At 38.0% G+C, this 17,787-nt stretch overlaps 3 protein-coding genes across 3 annotated transcripts; 1 reads left to right on the forward strand and 2 right to left on the reverse strand.

Moving 5' to 3' along the window:
* Nucleotides 1–7,383: 7,383 nt before the first annotated feature.
* On the reverse strand, nucleotides 7,384–7,936 carry MELLADRAFT_63555 (uncharacterized protein; the record flags this gene model as incomplete). The annotated part of the gene is made up of 2 exons (XM_007410466.1): nucleotides 7,384–7,488; nucleotides 7,574–7,936. 2 exons carry the CDS (start codon nucleotides 7,934–7,936, stop codon nucleotides 7,384–7,386), a joined length of 468 nt encoding a protein of 155 aa, XP_007410528.1.
* A 336-nt stretch (nucleotides 7,937–8,272) lies between these two features.
* On the forward strand, nucleotides 8,273–9,586 carry MELLADRAFT_43586 (uncharacterized protein; the record flags this gene model as incomplete). Its single annotated transcript, XM_007410400.1, has 5 exons — nucleotides 8,273–8,411; nucleotides 8,565–8,712; nucleotides 8,788–8,845; nucleotides 8,928–9,009; nucleotides 9,091–9,586. One exon carries the CDS (start codon nucleotides 9,117–9,119, stop codon nucleotides 9,336–9,338), a length of 222 nt encoding a protein of 73 aa, XP_007410462.1.
* Nucleotides 9,587–12,960: 3,374 nt separating this feature from the next.
* MELLADRAFT_106921 (uncharacterized protein) lies at nucleotides 12,961–13,326 on the reverse strand (the record flags this gene model as incomplete). Its single annotated transcript, XM_007410465.1, has 1 exon — nucleotides 12,961–13,326. The coding sequence occupies one exon, from the start codon at nucleotides 13,324–13,326 to the stop codon at nucleotides 12,961–12,963; it is 366 nt and encodes a 121-aa protein (XP_007410527.1).
* Between the last annotated feature and the right edge of the window lie 4,461 nt (nucleotides 13,327–17,787).

The following is a 17,787-nucleotide window of genomic DNA, read 5'->3' on the forward strand; positions in this document are numbered from 1 at the left end:
GGTATTCATTGAATTGTAAGGCTAGAAAAGATATTTTAGGGGAAGGTATACAAGGCTGATAAAAACACGCATGTACTTGGAAATATTACAAATCAAAAAGCTATCTGTTGATTAGGTTCAGGGAACCAATCAATGAAAAAACAGTTTGTATCTATTGGTTTTTTAAAAGGATAGTTTTTTTTGCCTTCATCAGTGTTTTGAAAGGCTTTGATTTGGTATGTGATACATGGCTTCATAGCCTTGCACACAGCTCACATATACTACTATAAGAGATAAGCAAAGATAAGCCTTTTATAGCAAGATGATAGATATCACATCTGTCAGGTGATATGCTGAAGAAGGGCCCTGGGAGTGAGCGCACCATCTAAAATGAGAGCTGGGTAGTAAGAAAAAGTATGGACTGAAGCAGAAGCACTTGTGTTCCCAGAGCCTGCAGAGGGTACACACCCTGTAGAAGTTATTCCATTTCCCTGAGTACAAAGGGGAAAATGATTAAGAGTGTAGTTTGTAATTGAGAGATCCATCACTGCACACCTGAGCCATTACACACACACTCACAGGGGCAAAAATTGATGCTCACAACTATGTGAGCGTTGAAATGTTCCTGTTTTGTTCCCATTTGTTTCTCATTTGTTTCCAATTTGTTTCCCATTTGTTTCCCATTTGTTTCCCATTTGTTTCCCTTTTCTTTCTGTTTGTCAGCTGATTACATGATCATCAGGAACTGAGCAGACAAACTAAGCCTTCCTCAGCATTTATTCCTGAGCAAAGAAGTCTGAGGAAGGGCTGATCCATCTGCTCAGCTGATCCTGAGCAGCATTCCCTGGTTCAGTAAGTTCCAAGGGATGCCACCAATGTATAGCTTAGGGGCTGAGCTGAACTGAGTATTCCCTTAGCTAAGTCTCTGAAGTATCCCCCAGATGGATCACAGAGCGCCAAGCTTGCCTCAAGCTTCATGGCTCCGGAATGAAGCCTGAGGCCCGTCTGCTCGTTCAACTGAGCTGCTCAGTTATTCCTCAGGGGCATCCCTGAGATCAGGAGGATCCGGAGGATTTCACTGCTCAGTTATTCCTCAGGGGCATCCCTGAGATCAGGAGGATCCAGAGGATTTCACTGCTCATTGGATGAGGGGCTGCTCAGTTATTCCTCAGGGGCATCCCTGAGATCAGGAGGATCCGGAGGATTTCACTGCTCATTGGATGAGGGCCTGCTCAGCTAGTCCTCAGGGACATTCCTGGCCGGATCAGAAGGATCCAAAGGATGTCACTGAGTATTGGCTGAGGGGCTGCTCAGTTGATCTCAGCCCCTCAGTGTGAAAAACTTTATCCGGGGATATCACTGAGGATTAGCTGAGCAATGAGCAGATGGGATGACGCTTTTATCAGGCTTCATTCCTTAGCAAGGAAGTCTGAGAAACGTCGGGCCCATCAGTGATCCAGTCAGGGGATGCTACTGAGTATTTGCTGAGCAGCTCAAATGGGACGCCCCTGGGCAGGCTTCTTCACTGAAAAATGAAGCCTCAGGAAGGTATAGTTCATGTGCTCATCTTCATTTTGAACAAATTGCTGAGTATTCAGTGCCTCATGAGCTGATCCTGAGTACTCATCGGGAATCAGTTATTGCTTATCCAAGATGGAAATGAGCCTTCTCAATAAATGTCAAGTAAAATATGAGAACCACAGGATGATCACCTGAACACAAACAAGATTGTGAATTGAATCAATCTGAAAGAAAATGAATCTTTTTTGGAGAATTCCAAAAAGTCTACAACGCTCACATGTATGTGAGTATCTATTTTGGCCCCTGTGACTACATATGTGCAGCAGGCTTAGCTAATAGTTGCCTATCCTGTACATACAGGTCTGCTAAGCTGTCTGCTCATCTGACTAAATAGCAGTACACAAACATCTCAACCCGACCTCAAAAACCCATCCAAAAAACCCATGGCGACCCAATTGATTTTGAGTTTTTAGCCCTAGAAAATTCAAAAATCAATTGGGTTGACATGGGTTTTATTAGGTTGGGTTGAGATGTTTGTGTACCACTAATAAATCACATGTGATACATGATGTAAATTTTTTGCCATTGACAAAATTATCCCAACAATCCACTACATATGTCCTCAAGGCAACATTCTTGTGGCCATTTTTCAGTAATAGAAAGGGTGTTACATGAAGTTTAGTTGACAAAATTTCACCCAAACTTTGAGTCAGTGTATGTAGTAATTTTTTTGAATGATTTTTTCAAGCTGAAAAAAAGTTACAGTATGTATTACACATGATTCACCCATCTAGATGAGGACATGACTGAGCAAGCCTGTATGTACATGGTAGCGACTTATTCACTCAGCCTGCTGCACATATGTAGTGTTGGTGTCATGGCTCAGGTGTACAGTGATAGATCCTTTGATGACAAATTATACTCCTGATCATTTTCCCCTTTCCACTTGGGGAAGTTGAATGACATTCACAGTGACAGATTTCCATTTCTCATGAGAAGTGGTATTTAAAAGCTACAGGTGCAGATAGGACAGTACTCTCTAGTGACAGTTACTGGTCACCTGTTGCAAGAGTACAGGTGGATGGGTGGTGGAGAGTCTGAGAGAGATGATCACTGTGAACATCATCCAACTTCCTCAAGTTAGAAGAGGAAAATGATTAATAGTACAGTTTGTCATAAAAGGATCCAATACTGGACACCTGAGCCATAACACCCGCACTACATATGTGCAGCAAGCTGAGGAAATAGTGGTCTATCATGTACACGTCCCTACACCTAGGATTCATAATCATTGGGTTGGCGATAGGGCTGTGGCCTGGGCCCAACCCTGACCAACCGGCTTTGCCCGACCACATCTCAATGGTCCACATGGCTGGGCCCGGGGCCAGGTGACTTAGCCTGGCAATGCTCTGAAAGGCCCTGCGGGCGTGTCGGGCGCCCGACCCGACTGGGTTGCCACTGCTTTTCTGGTGACTAAGCCCATCAAAAAACAATGTTCGAATGAAAAAACAGGTGACATACAACTTACCTGCCAGCTGATCATCACCCATTGCCCTTGCCAAGCCTCTGGGCTCAACTTCTGGCCCTGCCCTGAGTGAGCCGAGCTGTTTTTGGAAGCCATCGGGTCACATCAGGTCCGAGTCTGGTCGCGAGGCCGGCCCTGAGCTCGCAGGTCCGGGCCACAGCCCTAGTTGGCGACAGGCCCCAGCCCCGCCGCTGCAGAACTTGAATGATTACGTAAACCACTTGGAGGGGACTCTACATACAGGTCTGCTCAGTTTTTGACCCATCAGAAGAAATAAATCACATGTTATACCACATGTAACTTTTTTGACTTTGAAAAGATTGCCCCAAAAATTCACTACATATAAATCTCTAGCTGCTCAGGCAATATTGCTGAAGCTATTTCTTAGTAACAGAAAGGGTGTTACATGCAGTTGAGTTGTTGAGATTACACCAAAATGTTGAGTCAGTGTATGTAGTCAATCTTTTGAATGCTTTTGTCAATATAAAAAAAGTTACAGCATGTTTTACATATGGATAACCTATCCTGGTGAGCAGATAACTGAGCAGAATTGTATGTACATCATAACCACCTGTTCACTGAGCCTGCTACACATATGTAGTGTGGGTATTATGGCTCAGGTGCGGAGTGATAGATCATTTGATGACAAATCATACTCCCAATCATTCTTTCCTGCCCACTTGGGGAAGGTGAATAATGTTTGCAGTGGATCAAACTTTTTCTCTCCCCATTCCACCATACCTCCTCATTCCTACATAGCCCACACTGGGCATCCTAGGGATCTCATAAAGCTCACTCATTGTAGATCTCAAAAACTTTAAAATTGGGCCCACCACCCGAGTTGAGAAGTCTTTTCTTTGCAGGAGCTGTTCTGGTCCTAAGGCTAAGGAAGGTGATTGGTTACCATTGTGATCCTTTACCTCTGGGTTCACCCCCAAACCACAGCCTTGTTGGATGCTGGTCCCATATGTAGGGGTTCAGTGTTTACGTGCATGTGGTAGGCCAGCCCAAAGAAGTGTGACTCAAAGGCCATCTATCTAGCAATATTCTTTCTACACATAAACTAAAAATCCATTCTAGCACACCGTAATTTTTAACATACCAGAACACACCTTATGAGAAATGGATGAGGCTTGTTTGACCTGTAGAAATGTGATATATTGATGAGACAAGATACACACAAAATTGAGTTATCAAGCCTCATACCTTTTGAATCTTTGAGAAAACATTTACAATTGATGAGAACCTGTGAGCTGGTTTGAATTTTCTCAAACAAATCATTTACTTGCATCTTAAACCCCATCTTCATAGACTTCCAAGATATTTCTGTGATTCATGTAACATATCTATATGAAATGTTTATCAGAATGTGCTTGATCATAAATTATGAGTTCAAGGAAAATTTGCTTAAGCAAATTCTGGTCAAAGTGCAGATCCTGCTAGTACAGCCCTTTGCAGAATTGATGACTCTGGAAAAAGAGAAAACGCTTGAGTTTTCAAAAAAAAACCTGCGAGTTTTTTTCAAAAACTCATCAAGTTTTTCAAAAACTGAGCAAGCTCTTTCTCTTTTAGAATTAGTGAGCCAGGTTTCCAAAGAAAAACTCACTGACTTTTTGAAAAACTCAGCAGCTTTTTGACAAAACTCGAGGTTTTTTATTTGAAAACTCAAGGTTTTTTTTCTTCAAAGTCATCAATTATGCAAAGGGCTGTACAAATTTTCAAACCAAAACCAAAACAAGTTGATCAGAAGATCCATTTGAATTTGCCAGAAAGCAATCTTTGACTAGAATTGACTGAATCAAATGGGCCCTTCAAGCTCTTATGTTTTTTATTTGTGCTTTATCACCTCAGGCTAAGAAGTTACTATATATGGCAAATATCAAACTTTTTCTGACCATCAAAATCTCTTCAATACTTCAAACCTACATATCAACCCAAAGATACCCATACCAAAGTAAATCAATTCCAACCAAGTATCTATAAATAACAATCATGAAAAAAAATCAATTACAATTCTTCAAAAATGCAGGAGAAAATACAAAGACAAAGAAGTAAACGACTTTAGACAATTATTTCTATCTTTATTTTTCAAAAATCAACAATGAATACATCAAAATCTTTCATGCAAAAGAAGCATGCTCAAAGATCAAACCATCAATACAATTACAACCCAACTTTCAAATCTACAATCATACACCCAATCCTACACCAAAAAATAAACCTTTTACACCATCCAACATCACATTTTCTTCCTACTAAGAAACCCATTCTAAAGAAATCCAAATCTATGAAAAAACAAAAAAAAACCTATCTTACCCTTCAATTCATAAATAATCCATCACCTCTTTTCTTTACACCCAAAAGCTTCATTAAATTCTAAAAGGTTTCGAAGTTGATGATTTGGTAATGTAAAACCTAATTTACTAAACGAAATAAAAAACAACTCATTGGTCTTAAACTGATTTAATCCAATTAAACCTTGATGATGATGATGATGATGGGAAGGTTGATTTGAGATTTCTTTCCATTTTGAATAGCTTTTTGAAACCGATTCAAGCTTAAACTAAATCAATCAAAACAAACTTGAAAATCAGTCTTTAGACTTCTTTCAATCCGATTTTAAATCAAGTTAATGATACTTAACTGATTCGTCATCTTTTATTGACCTTGAACTTTCCATCATCATTTTTTGAGCTATTAAAACACCCAAAGAACCCTACACGAGCGCAACCCATCATGTTTTGATCTTCATCAAAGAAACTGACTTTTAAAAAAAAGAGAGACGAAAATGAAGAAGATTTCAAGAGAAAGATAAACTCACAAATGTTAAACCGATAGGAACTTCAGGTGATGGATAAACCATCGGAGTTTGTAAAAAACCAACAGGACAAAACACTTGTTTTTCATCCATTACACTACACAATCCAAATCCAAAATTCAAACATCCAAACATCAGTTCTCAAACTCAATCTCAATATGAATCTATTTAAAGAAATCATCCTCACATTTCAGGTTCTAACATATTCCAAACTTTTTGATATCTTTCAAACATCTTTTTAGTTTGAATTAAATAAAGTTGAATTAAATTTCCTACATGATTTCCATCTTGAACCACTTCAAGTTCTTCATGTTGTTGATCTTCAATCGAAGGAAACACAATCTTTTCAATTCCCCAAAAATCAAACAAACAAATATGAATCAAATCGATCTAATCAACAAAAGAAAAGGAAATAAAGAGAGATTCGATTTACATACTTCAATGGGGTTTTCTATTGACGAATTTAACATGACACTTAACACGAAATGAGTGGTTTCGATCTTTTTCATCAAGTCTTGTTGTCCATTTGATGAGATCGAAAGATAATGTTTAGAAAGGATCGGACCAAAGAACGATTGTAATTGCCAATCACAACTGACTTTCTGTTGAACCTATTGTAATCAGCATTAAAGAAGTAGGTCTTCATTCGTCATCTTTCTCCACTCTTGAAGATACTGAACTGATCAGAGAATGAAGAGCTTACCAGAGTAGAGATAGAGATCCAATGAAAGTAAGATTCGATAGTTTGGTCAGAATAAGAAGCCACTACACTAAAAGAAAATCCATATCCCAAAAGTAAATTCCAATCTCTTATCTCAACAAATCTATCAAATTCAAAAAAAAGTACCTTGATAAATGTCGAAAATAATCTAATCCGTCTACCAAAACTTCTAAAACAGGTTTCTTAAAACTTAAACTAGAATAATATTCTTTCCATCTGATCAAACAAGGAGCAGGTCTGTCACTACAAACTGTTGCTTGTAATTCATTTATTGAAATTAGCTTTGGTTTTGATTTTAGTTTTGGTTTGATTGAATTTAAATCTTGGTTTAATCTTTTAACGCCATTCAATCTTTTAGATCTTTCAGTTTTCGAATAAAGTTTATCAAAAGCTGATTCGATTCCCTTCAAATCAGAAACCACTGGTCTAATCAAAACTTTTTGATTATGAATTGAATTCATAAAAAAGATTGGAATCGAATGAGCATGTAAAAAACTAAGTAAAGAAGTGATTCTTAAAGTTCTTGATGTTTTTGAATGGGTTTGATTCCAAAGCAATGAGATTTGATTTAAGAATGGTAAAACCTCTTGATCTTTGTTTTGATCTTCTTTACATGTTGTATGAAATTGGTTTATTGCTCCTAGTGTTGGATCCCATGAGTTTTGAGTATTGAAAAGGTTTTGGATCGTTTGATTTACATTTGTTTTTATATTTTCGATGACTGAATTTCTAGTTTGACTCACTATTACAAGATTCATTCAAATCAAAATTAGACAACTGAGCTGAATTTGTTTCAAAAAAGATAAAGTGATTGAACACTCAACTTGTAAATTGATTAAAATCTTCGCAAGGCTTTGCATCCCAATCAATCCCTTTTCTTAATTCACCAGCCGCATCAATACAAGAATCACTAAAACAAATATCCTGTTGAACCGGCGAAAAAAAACACAAGTTAATCAATCTTTCAATCCAAATGTGTTGATGGACCATAATTTTTCATAAGACTTACTTTAGGATTCCAAGGAGGCGAATCAGTAGGATTTCCAAACGGAGCTGTTACAGTCTTAGTCACCACAATCGTATGAGTTTGATTCCTTTGACCTTCATTATCATGATGACGATGAGTTGATTTTTTAAATTCGTTTAATTTTGAAACTTCACCAGCAAACAAACCAAATCCAATCGAACCTAAACATAAACAAATCAAACTTAAAATAATCAAATTAGATTCGAATGGATTGATGTCTCTTTGAAAGATTCTTGAGATTTGTCCTTCTTCTTCGTCTGCTTCCTCTTCTTGATCTAGTTCTTCTTGATTTTGATTTGATAGTAATCTTGAGTTTTCTATATCTGATTCTCGGTCTTGATTCATGTTCTGTGGTGTGTTTGTTTGTGATGGTTTAGTTGATAGTGCAATGACGTCAAGAAACCCATACAAATTTCAATTTCAATTTGATCGAATACTCGAGCCAAGTACCCGAGGTACCCGAGCAATCTCAGATCGAGTAATGCGGCTCGAGTTACATCGCGTCGGCAACTCGCGCATGCATGCTGATCAGGAAGAAATTACATTCAAAACAAAACAAAAGATATCCCACTTCATATCCCTTCACATCATCAACTCACCTTAAAAACCATCCAATCTACGAAAAGAAGCATGCCAAAGTCAAGTCATCAAAGAATGTCAAAATCATCAAACTTAACTTCATTTTATTCAGTTTATAAAGGTTATCAAACCGGAATCTTTACTTCTTGGCCAGAAACTCAAAAATCCGTCAATGGTTATCCAAAAGCGATTTACAAGAAATTCAAAACCAAACAACAAGCCGAAGAGTTCCTAAAAACCGGTGATTATAACCTCGATGCTTCTGTTCCATCTACTTCAATCACTAGTACTCCGACTACTACGAATACCCCTAGTTCTGGGTCTAGTAGTAGTAATACTGGTGGAATCGTTTTTGCTTTAAATCATTCAAATCTGCCAAACTTCAATCATCAAGACCAAACCAAATCATTAAATAATTTCAATACTTTACGAGTTTATTGTGATGGAGCTTGTAGTAGTAATGGACAGAAGAACAAATTAACCCCTGCCGGTTCAGGTGTTTGGTGGGAACCTAATCAAGATTGTTCGGTCAAGATACCTAGGTAAAAAGCTTCATGTCGATCTGATTTAATTTAATTTTATCTATCAAAGACTCAGGTTCTTGGGTTTTGATTTAGTAATCTAGCTTGTCGTTTACCTGGTCCTCTTCAATCAAATAATCGAGCTGAATTATATGTAAGTCGATCTGTGAAATCATTTCAGTCATGAAAAAAAAGAAATCACTCAAATCAATTCACCTTGTTTTCCTTTCGATCAGGCTATTTATCTTGTACTAAAACATGATCCAGATCCAAATCTAAAACTCGAAATCTATACCGACTCACAATACTCAATCAACTGTCCGTCAAGCTTCCTATATCTTTTCCCAACTCCTCCAAAAGATTCTAACCCAAACTCTGATTTTTGGGATCTGTAAACAGGTTTAACAAAATGGTTATCGAATTGGATGTCAAACAACTGGAAAACCTCAGCAGGTAAACCAGTAGAAAACCAAGACTTGATTAATTCGATTCGATTATTGCTTTTCAAAAGAGATCAAATCCATCGGAATGGAGCTCAATTGATTTATGTCAAAGGTCATTCTGGTTTACTTGGGAATGATCAAGCTGATAAGTTGGCTAGATTAGGTGCTAGTAAAGAACCTATTCATGATTTGATTCTCGATTAAACTTTTTTCTTTTGGTCAAGGGGTGGGTTGAGAGGTGGTTGGGGATTGGGTGTGGATTGTTTGTATTGCTTAGTTTAGGAGATTTAAAGGTTTGGTCATCAAAAAAAGCAACGGATATGTGTGTGTTTGTATATTTTATTTTTACTTTTTACTTCATGTAAGTTGAAACTGTTGCAAAGGTTACTACGACCACCTTGGACTTGTAAGAGTAAGATGAATGAATGAAGGATCAAGTAAGGGTTTTCTTTAATTGTTCAAAGAAGTGGTTTATAACTCAAACTTGATACATAAAGTATCAAACCCGGGAAGGCAAAGTAATCATACGCCAAAGAGTATAAATATGATGTTTTAAGAGAATTCAGGGATTATGCTCAGTTATCCAAGTAGTGCAGATCAAGTTAATTTCTTGAGAATTGTGAACACCAAGCATAAGTATGTATCAGCCTAAAGCTACTTCAAGCCAGAATGGTCTGATGATCTATACAGTTTTTATTTAGTGTGCATGAATGTAATAGAATCACTCAAATTCCACCTGACCACTCACTGACACATATGGCTTTTACAGTCAAACCGGAAAAAGCTTGTCACAAATTCCCCGCCAATTTGCTCGAGTTTTGCGGGCAAAATCGGGCAAGTGTTTCCAATTTTTTTTTTTACTTTTTCTTTGTAACACCTATCTCCAGAGTTTTGCTGTGATACCACTCTTTTGGCCTTTTTATTTATTTATTATCTTATACTCCTATGGGAACCTGTGGGGCTGCCAATAAAGAATTCTCATAATTAATTTTGTAGAGGATTTGTTTCAGTAGTACATATAGAAGGAAGAGGAATTTAAAAGGCTTGATGAGATTTCCTTACAAAACAATGTATTGATTTTAATTTGACATCTTTTAATCCAGTCATCTATTCTAAATATTTTTTGTTAGACAGATCCCTCCTTGGTGTATCTAAGTAGCTTTTGTCTCTTTGAGATTATTGTTTTTGGACTTCTTTTGGGGGAAAGGTTTTGAGGGATAAGAAAGTTAGATACATTTTCTCGATTTGGCTTTTGCTTTACTTTTTGGGTGTTTTTTGTAATGTTTTGATTTTTGTTTCAACAAATGGAAGGTGGAATTCAATTATTTTTATTTTGATTGCAAAATTTAAGATATTATCCAAGGGATCTTATTTGAAATGATCAGTATTGTTTGAAGTTTCAGTTCATGAGATTGAATGCTTTGTCCGTTCGCCCATCCTTTGAGTTCCGCTCAATATGATCATGTTCCGAGCTTGGTAAAGCTAGCAATCATCTGTGATTTTTTGTGATGTCTGAGGTTGATCTGCGTATGGTGGGAAGAAGCGGTTTAGCAAAATGTAGGCTGTTTCACAGCACTAGTCTATTGAATGTGCAAAAGGATTGATTTCTGCCTTTGTAGTCAGGAAAACTTGAAGATTGAGGACCTCGGAGTGGCAAAAACAAAGAAACACCAGGACCTATACAAAATATATGAACATAACACTTGATACATTCAACTCACGAGTAAATTTACAACAAGACAGAAAAATGAGACAGCAACCAGGCAGCAGACCATTTTGACCATTTTTTACCATTCTGATGAGTAACATGAAAAGACCAAAATGTGTTTCAAAACTAGAGCGTGTAATGAGCCTGACCCGAAAGTTTGCATCCACAATGTACTGCTCGTTTGGAAATGAAAGTGACTGATTATCAAAATGCAAAAATCCCGGCGATTGCTGGAGCTCAAGCGCTAAAGAATTTTTTATAAAGTATCCTCGACAGGCTCTCTTCCACTCAACCACAAGTCCAGAGAGATGAAAATCCCGAGGTGTGTGGAAATGATCGGCTTCAAGTCTGAGTTGGCATCAAGCCCAGGACATCAATGCTGTAATTTAGAAGAGTAGACACTCTTCTCCAATCATTGTAATGTAAAGCGGTCCTTGGCTCGCCTGCTGCACGACTCTGGCAAGCTTGATAGCGGTGTCCAAAGTCTGAACACCAGTAACATTGGTGTTCTCCGTTATGTACATTCGGCGCCGCCCCTTCGGGGATTTGAATGGGTGTTTCATCCGTTGCGAGTCTCTCTTCAAGTGTGGTGATCGGAGGTCGCATCGTACGGGTTTTTTATTGATGTGGAGTATTGTGAATCTTGGTCTTAGGGTTGAGGGATGAAAAGAATGAGTAATTAAAATAAGACTCGTGTATCATCAAGGGAATGATATGTGGAGACTCTTGTTGACTAACCAAGTAATAAGGCTGAGATGGGATTTGAAGTGAAGTTGAAGATAAAATTGTCAAGAGGTTGATTTCTTAAGTCGAAGTATGACAAGGTTGAAATGCAGTCGAAAGGTGAGACCGAGTGGGAATTCTCTGGAGCAAGAACTTATCCTGCTTATATACTGAGAGATCTACGATGACCTAGTTTTTTGATGAAAAGGACAGCAGGGCAGCAAGGCTTGTATGACGCAACAGCTCAGAGGACATATGGACCAGCTCCAGTTTAATCTTGTGATACCCTATTTTCTGTTTAGTCCCTCTTTCCTTTTCCCGACGCTTGCGAAAGCATGATTTTCTTATTGGGTGCTGTTAAATAATGGATGGTAGTGTGATTGCTATTTTCGTCATCATCATTCATTCATATCATCACCATTAGCGTAATGTTCCGGTTTTGTCCATTGGTCAAAATCATCCGGAAACATAAATACCACCCTGAATAACCATTATATTTTCCAAATCCAAGATTCCCTCGGATTTGGAAGTCATTCACCCGAATTCTTCAAGGTACTCCGTCATTTCTGACTTTTCATTCCATTTCACCCCGATTGCCTTACAATTTACAAACACCAAATATCATCCAAATAGGATTTCACGGTAACGGATCTCAACGAGTCTTAGAGTTCTCTTCAGTATCATCATCTTAAAGACTTGTGCGATGATATATGGTTGCAAGCGCCATCGATGTGACAAACCTGTCAGGATCTCTCGGCGTGACCTGAACATGAGGATTACCACCTGGCGAGTATAAAGCAGGTATTCTGAGTTCACGGCGTGATGGCCGCGCGATTTCGCTGCCCGTATCCACCAAGACAGTACTGTGATCATGAGACTTTCAAGGCCACTCGCTGTGTGGATTTCACAATTGTTAGCGAGTCAAATCCAATCATCAGCCGATGAAGGTCTCGGGCTCAAAAGTCAAACACGCGAAGAAGAGAGAGAGAGGTTTATGAAATTCTTCAATCGACAACCGATATTGATCACGATTAACGATTCAAGAAGGAAAATTGAATGTAACTTCAAAGGTTTCGATCATCATTTGACGGCATCATCATTATCATTCATCATCTTATCAAAGAGTCTATATAAGATCAATCAAATCGAACTAAAGTGTTTCAAATCAATAAGTTTTAAACATCATCACTAGAAGAAGAATTCCGCACTAAGAAGTTAAAAGTCAAAAAAGTATATCAATGAAGGAAGAATCTCAAAACAAAAAACACATCCCGCTCATGGATCTTGATCAACCATCTTCTCACTTATCATATAAGAAGATATATATACCCAATTCCCTAAACCCAAAACACTCGATGACTAACTAAGATTCAAAATATCATACCAAAATGTGTTTTATAAAGTTCCTTCAACAGCTCTATTATCCTCAACAATATAATGATCATCAATACAAAACGATCTAGGTTTAAAAACCTGATTATTTTCAAACCGTCTCACTGTCTTCTTAACCCGATTGTTTTCCTCTTCATCATCTTTTGATAGATCTTTAGATTTCCTTGCACCATTTCTTACTTCTTTTGTTAATCCATTTGGAGCTAGGATTGGTGAAATGGATGATTCGTTGTTTTCTTTTCTTGGTATTGTAGTATGAGAAGAAGAAGTTGTAGAGGATGGTTCTTGTTGTGGGTGTTGTTGAGATGGTGATGTGTCAGAACCAGTTGGTTTAGGAACGGCTTCGAGTTGATCAGGTTGTTTCGACATCTTGGATTGATGCTGGGGACGCAAATGATTTGAAAGATTTCAGGGTTTGTTTGGGATATCGGGACATGATACGAGATTTCTTCAAAAGCAGATGAACGAATCGATGTCTTTGTTGTTTTGCTGCAAGCTGCACTTGCCTTTGACGTCGTGTTCGATCTCTTTAGTATTACAATTCCCATTACCTCTCTGGTCCACCTGGATCGTTCTCGCCTTTTGTAACTTCAAGTTTCTATTTAATCCCAATCTAGTTTGTCTTCCTATCCTGGTCAAACAAAAGCGCCTATCACATATCGCTATCCCGTCTTTGGTAAGCTAGTAATACAAAGAGCCTTTATGACAACTTTGAATTACTCCATATATCGGATCTCATCTTTGGATCTTTGCGACTTGAAGGTGGCCTTACGTTTTGTTCTGGCTTTCTATCACTGTCCCGCTCATCTCATACACAAAACTCCTTCTCTTTTCTTTCTCAAGCACACCGATTGCGATGATCTTATACCTCTTCATTTCCAACTCCTCACTCTACTGGGCCAAATCAGTCTTTGCGCGCGCCTCTGTCACCAATCTTGATCATCCGGATCAGACCTTATGAATTTGATCATCTTGATACTCCCGGTACTCTAATCGACCTCAATTGGTCTTGATTAAGTCTACTAGAAGTATGCAAGCTAATCTCAGGAATGTGGTATTTTGATCTACATTTCATTTCAGCTCTAGAAAATAACTTTGAAATCCTCACAAAAAAAGGTATGATCAGATGAAGATTTGGATAAACCAGTTTTCTCAAATATTGCTTATTTCCAATCGACCATCACTCTGGATCACACGTTTGAACTCAAACTACACATTTATAAATCCTGATCATTTCTGATTCAGTATAAAAGGAAGAATGAAATAAACAGCATAAAATAGCATATATATTAATACTATCATTTTCTATAGATCACCCATGTCTGATCACCCAATTCGATCAATGAACATGGCTATAAATCCCAGAAATAAGCGGAATTAGGCATGCACAGGACAGATGGCCGAGTGGTCTAAGGCGCCGTCTTAAGGAAGCAATCGGGCACCTGGCGTGATTTAATCCGGCGGTCTTCGGGCGTGGGTTCGAATCCCACTCTGTTCAAATACTTTTTGCTTTGCAAGACGGTGCTTTGAAAAAAAGAAGCTTGAAATGAGCCTTGAAGAAGGGAAAGGTCCAATGTAGTTGAACCTATGAAAGTCAGTTTCAGAAAGGTTGAAAAAAATCAAAAAACTGGCCTTGTGGTCTGTGCGCACAGTGGATGTAGACAGAATGTAGTTGCATTCTGACAGCCACATACCACCACAGCCCACCCATAGAGCTTTTTCTGTCTCAACAAACCCAATCAATCTTGCATTTTGCAACAAAAGCCTAAGTGCTGATGACACAATAAGGCCACCAATGGAGATTGATTGTTTATTCCAGGTGTACAAGCAGACACAGAAAGTATCACCAGGTCTGTTTTGGAGTGGCACATTGACATGTGCACACCAAAGTGTTTTCTTAGTAGCTTTTTTGAGTCATTGAAGACATCAGAAATCCTCCAGGCTCCATCCCCTGTATTTTGCACTGTACTACCCTTTGTTGACCAACAAAGACACCCAACCTGTTCTGCCTTGGAAGCATCCTTGTATTGTGGTGACAGTTCAACTGCATGAGCACTCAAAATCATCAATGAATAGCTATCTGATGTATTATACCAATTAGCTTATGTCTACAATCACATCTGTTTCACATCTTGGCTTCATTTACATGCCCAAGTTCCCTACATCTTGGGTAATGAGATTGAATCAATCCTTAACAACAGCTAATTTCAAAGCCATCACATAAATTTTGTTTCTTTCTCTTGAATGACAAATTGTTGGTGTACATTTCAAACTCTCAAGAGACCTACAACCATTTGGAAAACCTCCAGTCCTGAAATAATTCTTGATCACCATCCATTATGTACATCCACGTTTTCTACAAAATACTCAAAATGTATTCACAAAAGGTATGCAACCTACTCCTGTGCATTGATCTTGATTCCTTTGGAAGCTGTTTGGCTTGACATGGCCTAAAAAGGGTTTTCAAAGGGATTGAGTTGACTTCAATCAATTTGATTGGTGGAGTTGAAGTCAAAAATAACTTTCAAACATAACCCAATGTGTTGTCATTGATTAGCACTTTGACATCATGGTCTTGATTGCATTATAAATCCATTCTGCTTTCTTGTATTATGGTCTAGGCAATTTAATAATGGTAAACAATAAATAAATAGAATCATTTGTTTTAAATTAGCAAAGAAGTTGTACTGGGGGGTTTCTGACTATTGAGACCGGTAATAAAACCACAAAGATTTGTTGTAAAGCTTATCTTCTTGGTTAGACCTCTTGCTAGCAACATTGATTGATAGATTGATATTTTTTGAAGTAAGGGAGTTAGTAGAGGTCCAAATTAAAGCAGAGATCACGGTTACAAGTGTTGAAAGCCAATCAAGACTACAACGGTTGTGACAGGTGAAGAAGAGATGTCAAGGTTTCTATTAACTAGTCTAAGAGTTGTGTTTGTTGTTATGTGTGATGTTTCTTTCAGTTTCCCAACAAATGTTGTAGTTGATCAGTCCCAATGAGTTTGATTCAAAGTTGATTAGATATATATGTTATCGTGTTCCCTCTATCTTATTCTCTTTCCTCACTAACTTTTATATCTGTAAAGGTACTAATGTTGTTACAATACTAGATTCCGTTAGATCAACTTCTGAGCCTTCTTTCGCTCTTAACTCACATTCTTGTTTTTATATTTACCTCCAATAACTTAGGTAGATATTATATAATCTTATCAATTACTTTCATTCTCTATTTCTCATTACTTTCATTCTCTATTTCTCATTAATTTCTTTCTCTCGTTTTGTTCTTGTTGTCTTTCAGGTTAGGCCCAAGTCTGCAATACTTGTGGTAGTCGGAGAAGTGTGCTCACGTTAAGCACAATCATATTAGGTTAGCTACTATTGAAATTAATTTATCTATTGGAAAGAGAATTCCGTTAGATCAACTTCTGAGCCTTCTTTTGCTCTTAACTCACATTCTCATTTTTATATTTACCTCCAATAACTTAGGTTAGTCCCAAGTCTGCAATACTTGTGGTAGTTGGAGAAGTGTGCTCACGTCAAGCACAATCATATTAGGTTAGTCCCAAGTCTGCAATACTTGTGGTAGTTGGAGAAGTGTGCTCACGTTAAGCACAATCATATTAGGTCTTACGGTGTCTCAAGCCATTTACAACAAGAACAGAAAGTGTGTTTGTGAACCGGGTTGATTGGCTATATGTCAGCTAGGCAATTATGTTTGGTATATGTGATGGTGATCAGTGGTGGGTTTTGTGCCACATTGTGCAAGAAATTATTGGTAGCATGTATTTTGATAGGCCTGCTGAGTTATTGACAAGTGAGAGTTGGCTTGAGCTGTGTTGGTTTAGATTTGATACTGGATGGGTCAAGTGTATGTATGAGAAGAAAACTGAATGTGATCCATCTGAGCCATACATAGGCTATAAGCAGGCCTGTATACTTGTTTAACACAAATAAAACACAATCAGATTTCTTTCAAATCACTTTGTGTGTAAATGTCAACATGCCATATGAGAACAGAGATGGTGACAGTGTATACATCACCCCTGGGGCCAGACTGGATCACACTACATACACTGTAGTGATCTTTTGGCCCATGGGGGTGCTGTATCTTTTCTGTGCCCACTTGTACACTAGTAACTGACATCTTTTATCTTCTAGCCCATCAAGATGGAATGAAGAGATGATAATTGAGGATTATTCTTCACATAGATTTCTATGAGGTTACTTCTTGGATGGTATCAATCACAGATGCTGTTCACTGGCCATCAAATCTAGTTTTGACGCAGAAACTTTTCTGGATGGGCCATTGTTGGATGAAGACATTGATGCTGCTTGTGCGCTTAAGCAGTACCATTAATTTTTTTACAATTAATACTCCAATTGAAGTTCACAATCTTGAAACACTTTTGATCAAACACCCAAACAGACCATTTGTTGCCTTGGTTCTCAAAGTTTTACATGTAGGTTTTTGGCTGACTTCATCTTTACCTTGCGCTTTGTCTGAAGTTGTGGATGGACCAAATCACATCTTGTATGAAACTTATGAGAATTCTGGACAATCAATGTCAAGAAGAGATTGAGAAAGGGAGGTATTCAGCCAAATTCTCTACTTTTTTTTGCCAGACATGAAGGTCATCCCGCTACTTGTGACCTCTAAAAGAGATTCATTAGAGATACAGATGTGCTCCATTGAGATGAAGTATAAGACCTTTTTAGAGGCTTTCACAAGACCCATGGATATTTGTTGCCAGAGACCTACACAAGGCATGAGCAAAGGGAAATACTAAGAGAAAAAATTATGAGCACATGGTCCTGGAAGTGAAAA

Source organism: Melampsora larici-populina (assembly GCF_000204055.1).
Source record: "Melampsora larici-populina 98AG31 unplaced genomic scaffold MELLAscaffold_20, whole genome shotgun sequence".
Lineage (NCBI taxonomy): Eukaryota > Fungi > Basidiomycota > Pucciniomycetes > Pucciniales > Melampsoraceae > Melampsora > Melampsora laricis-populina.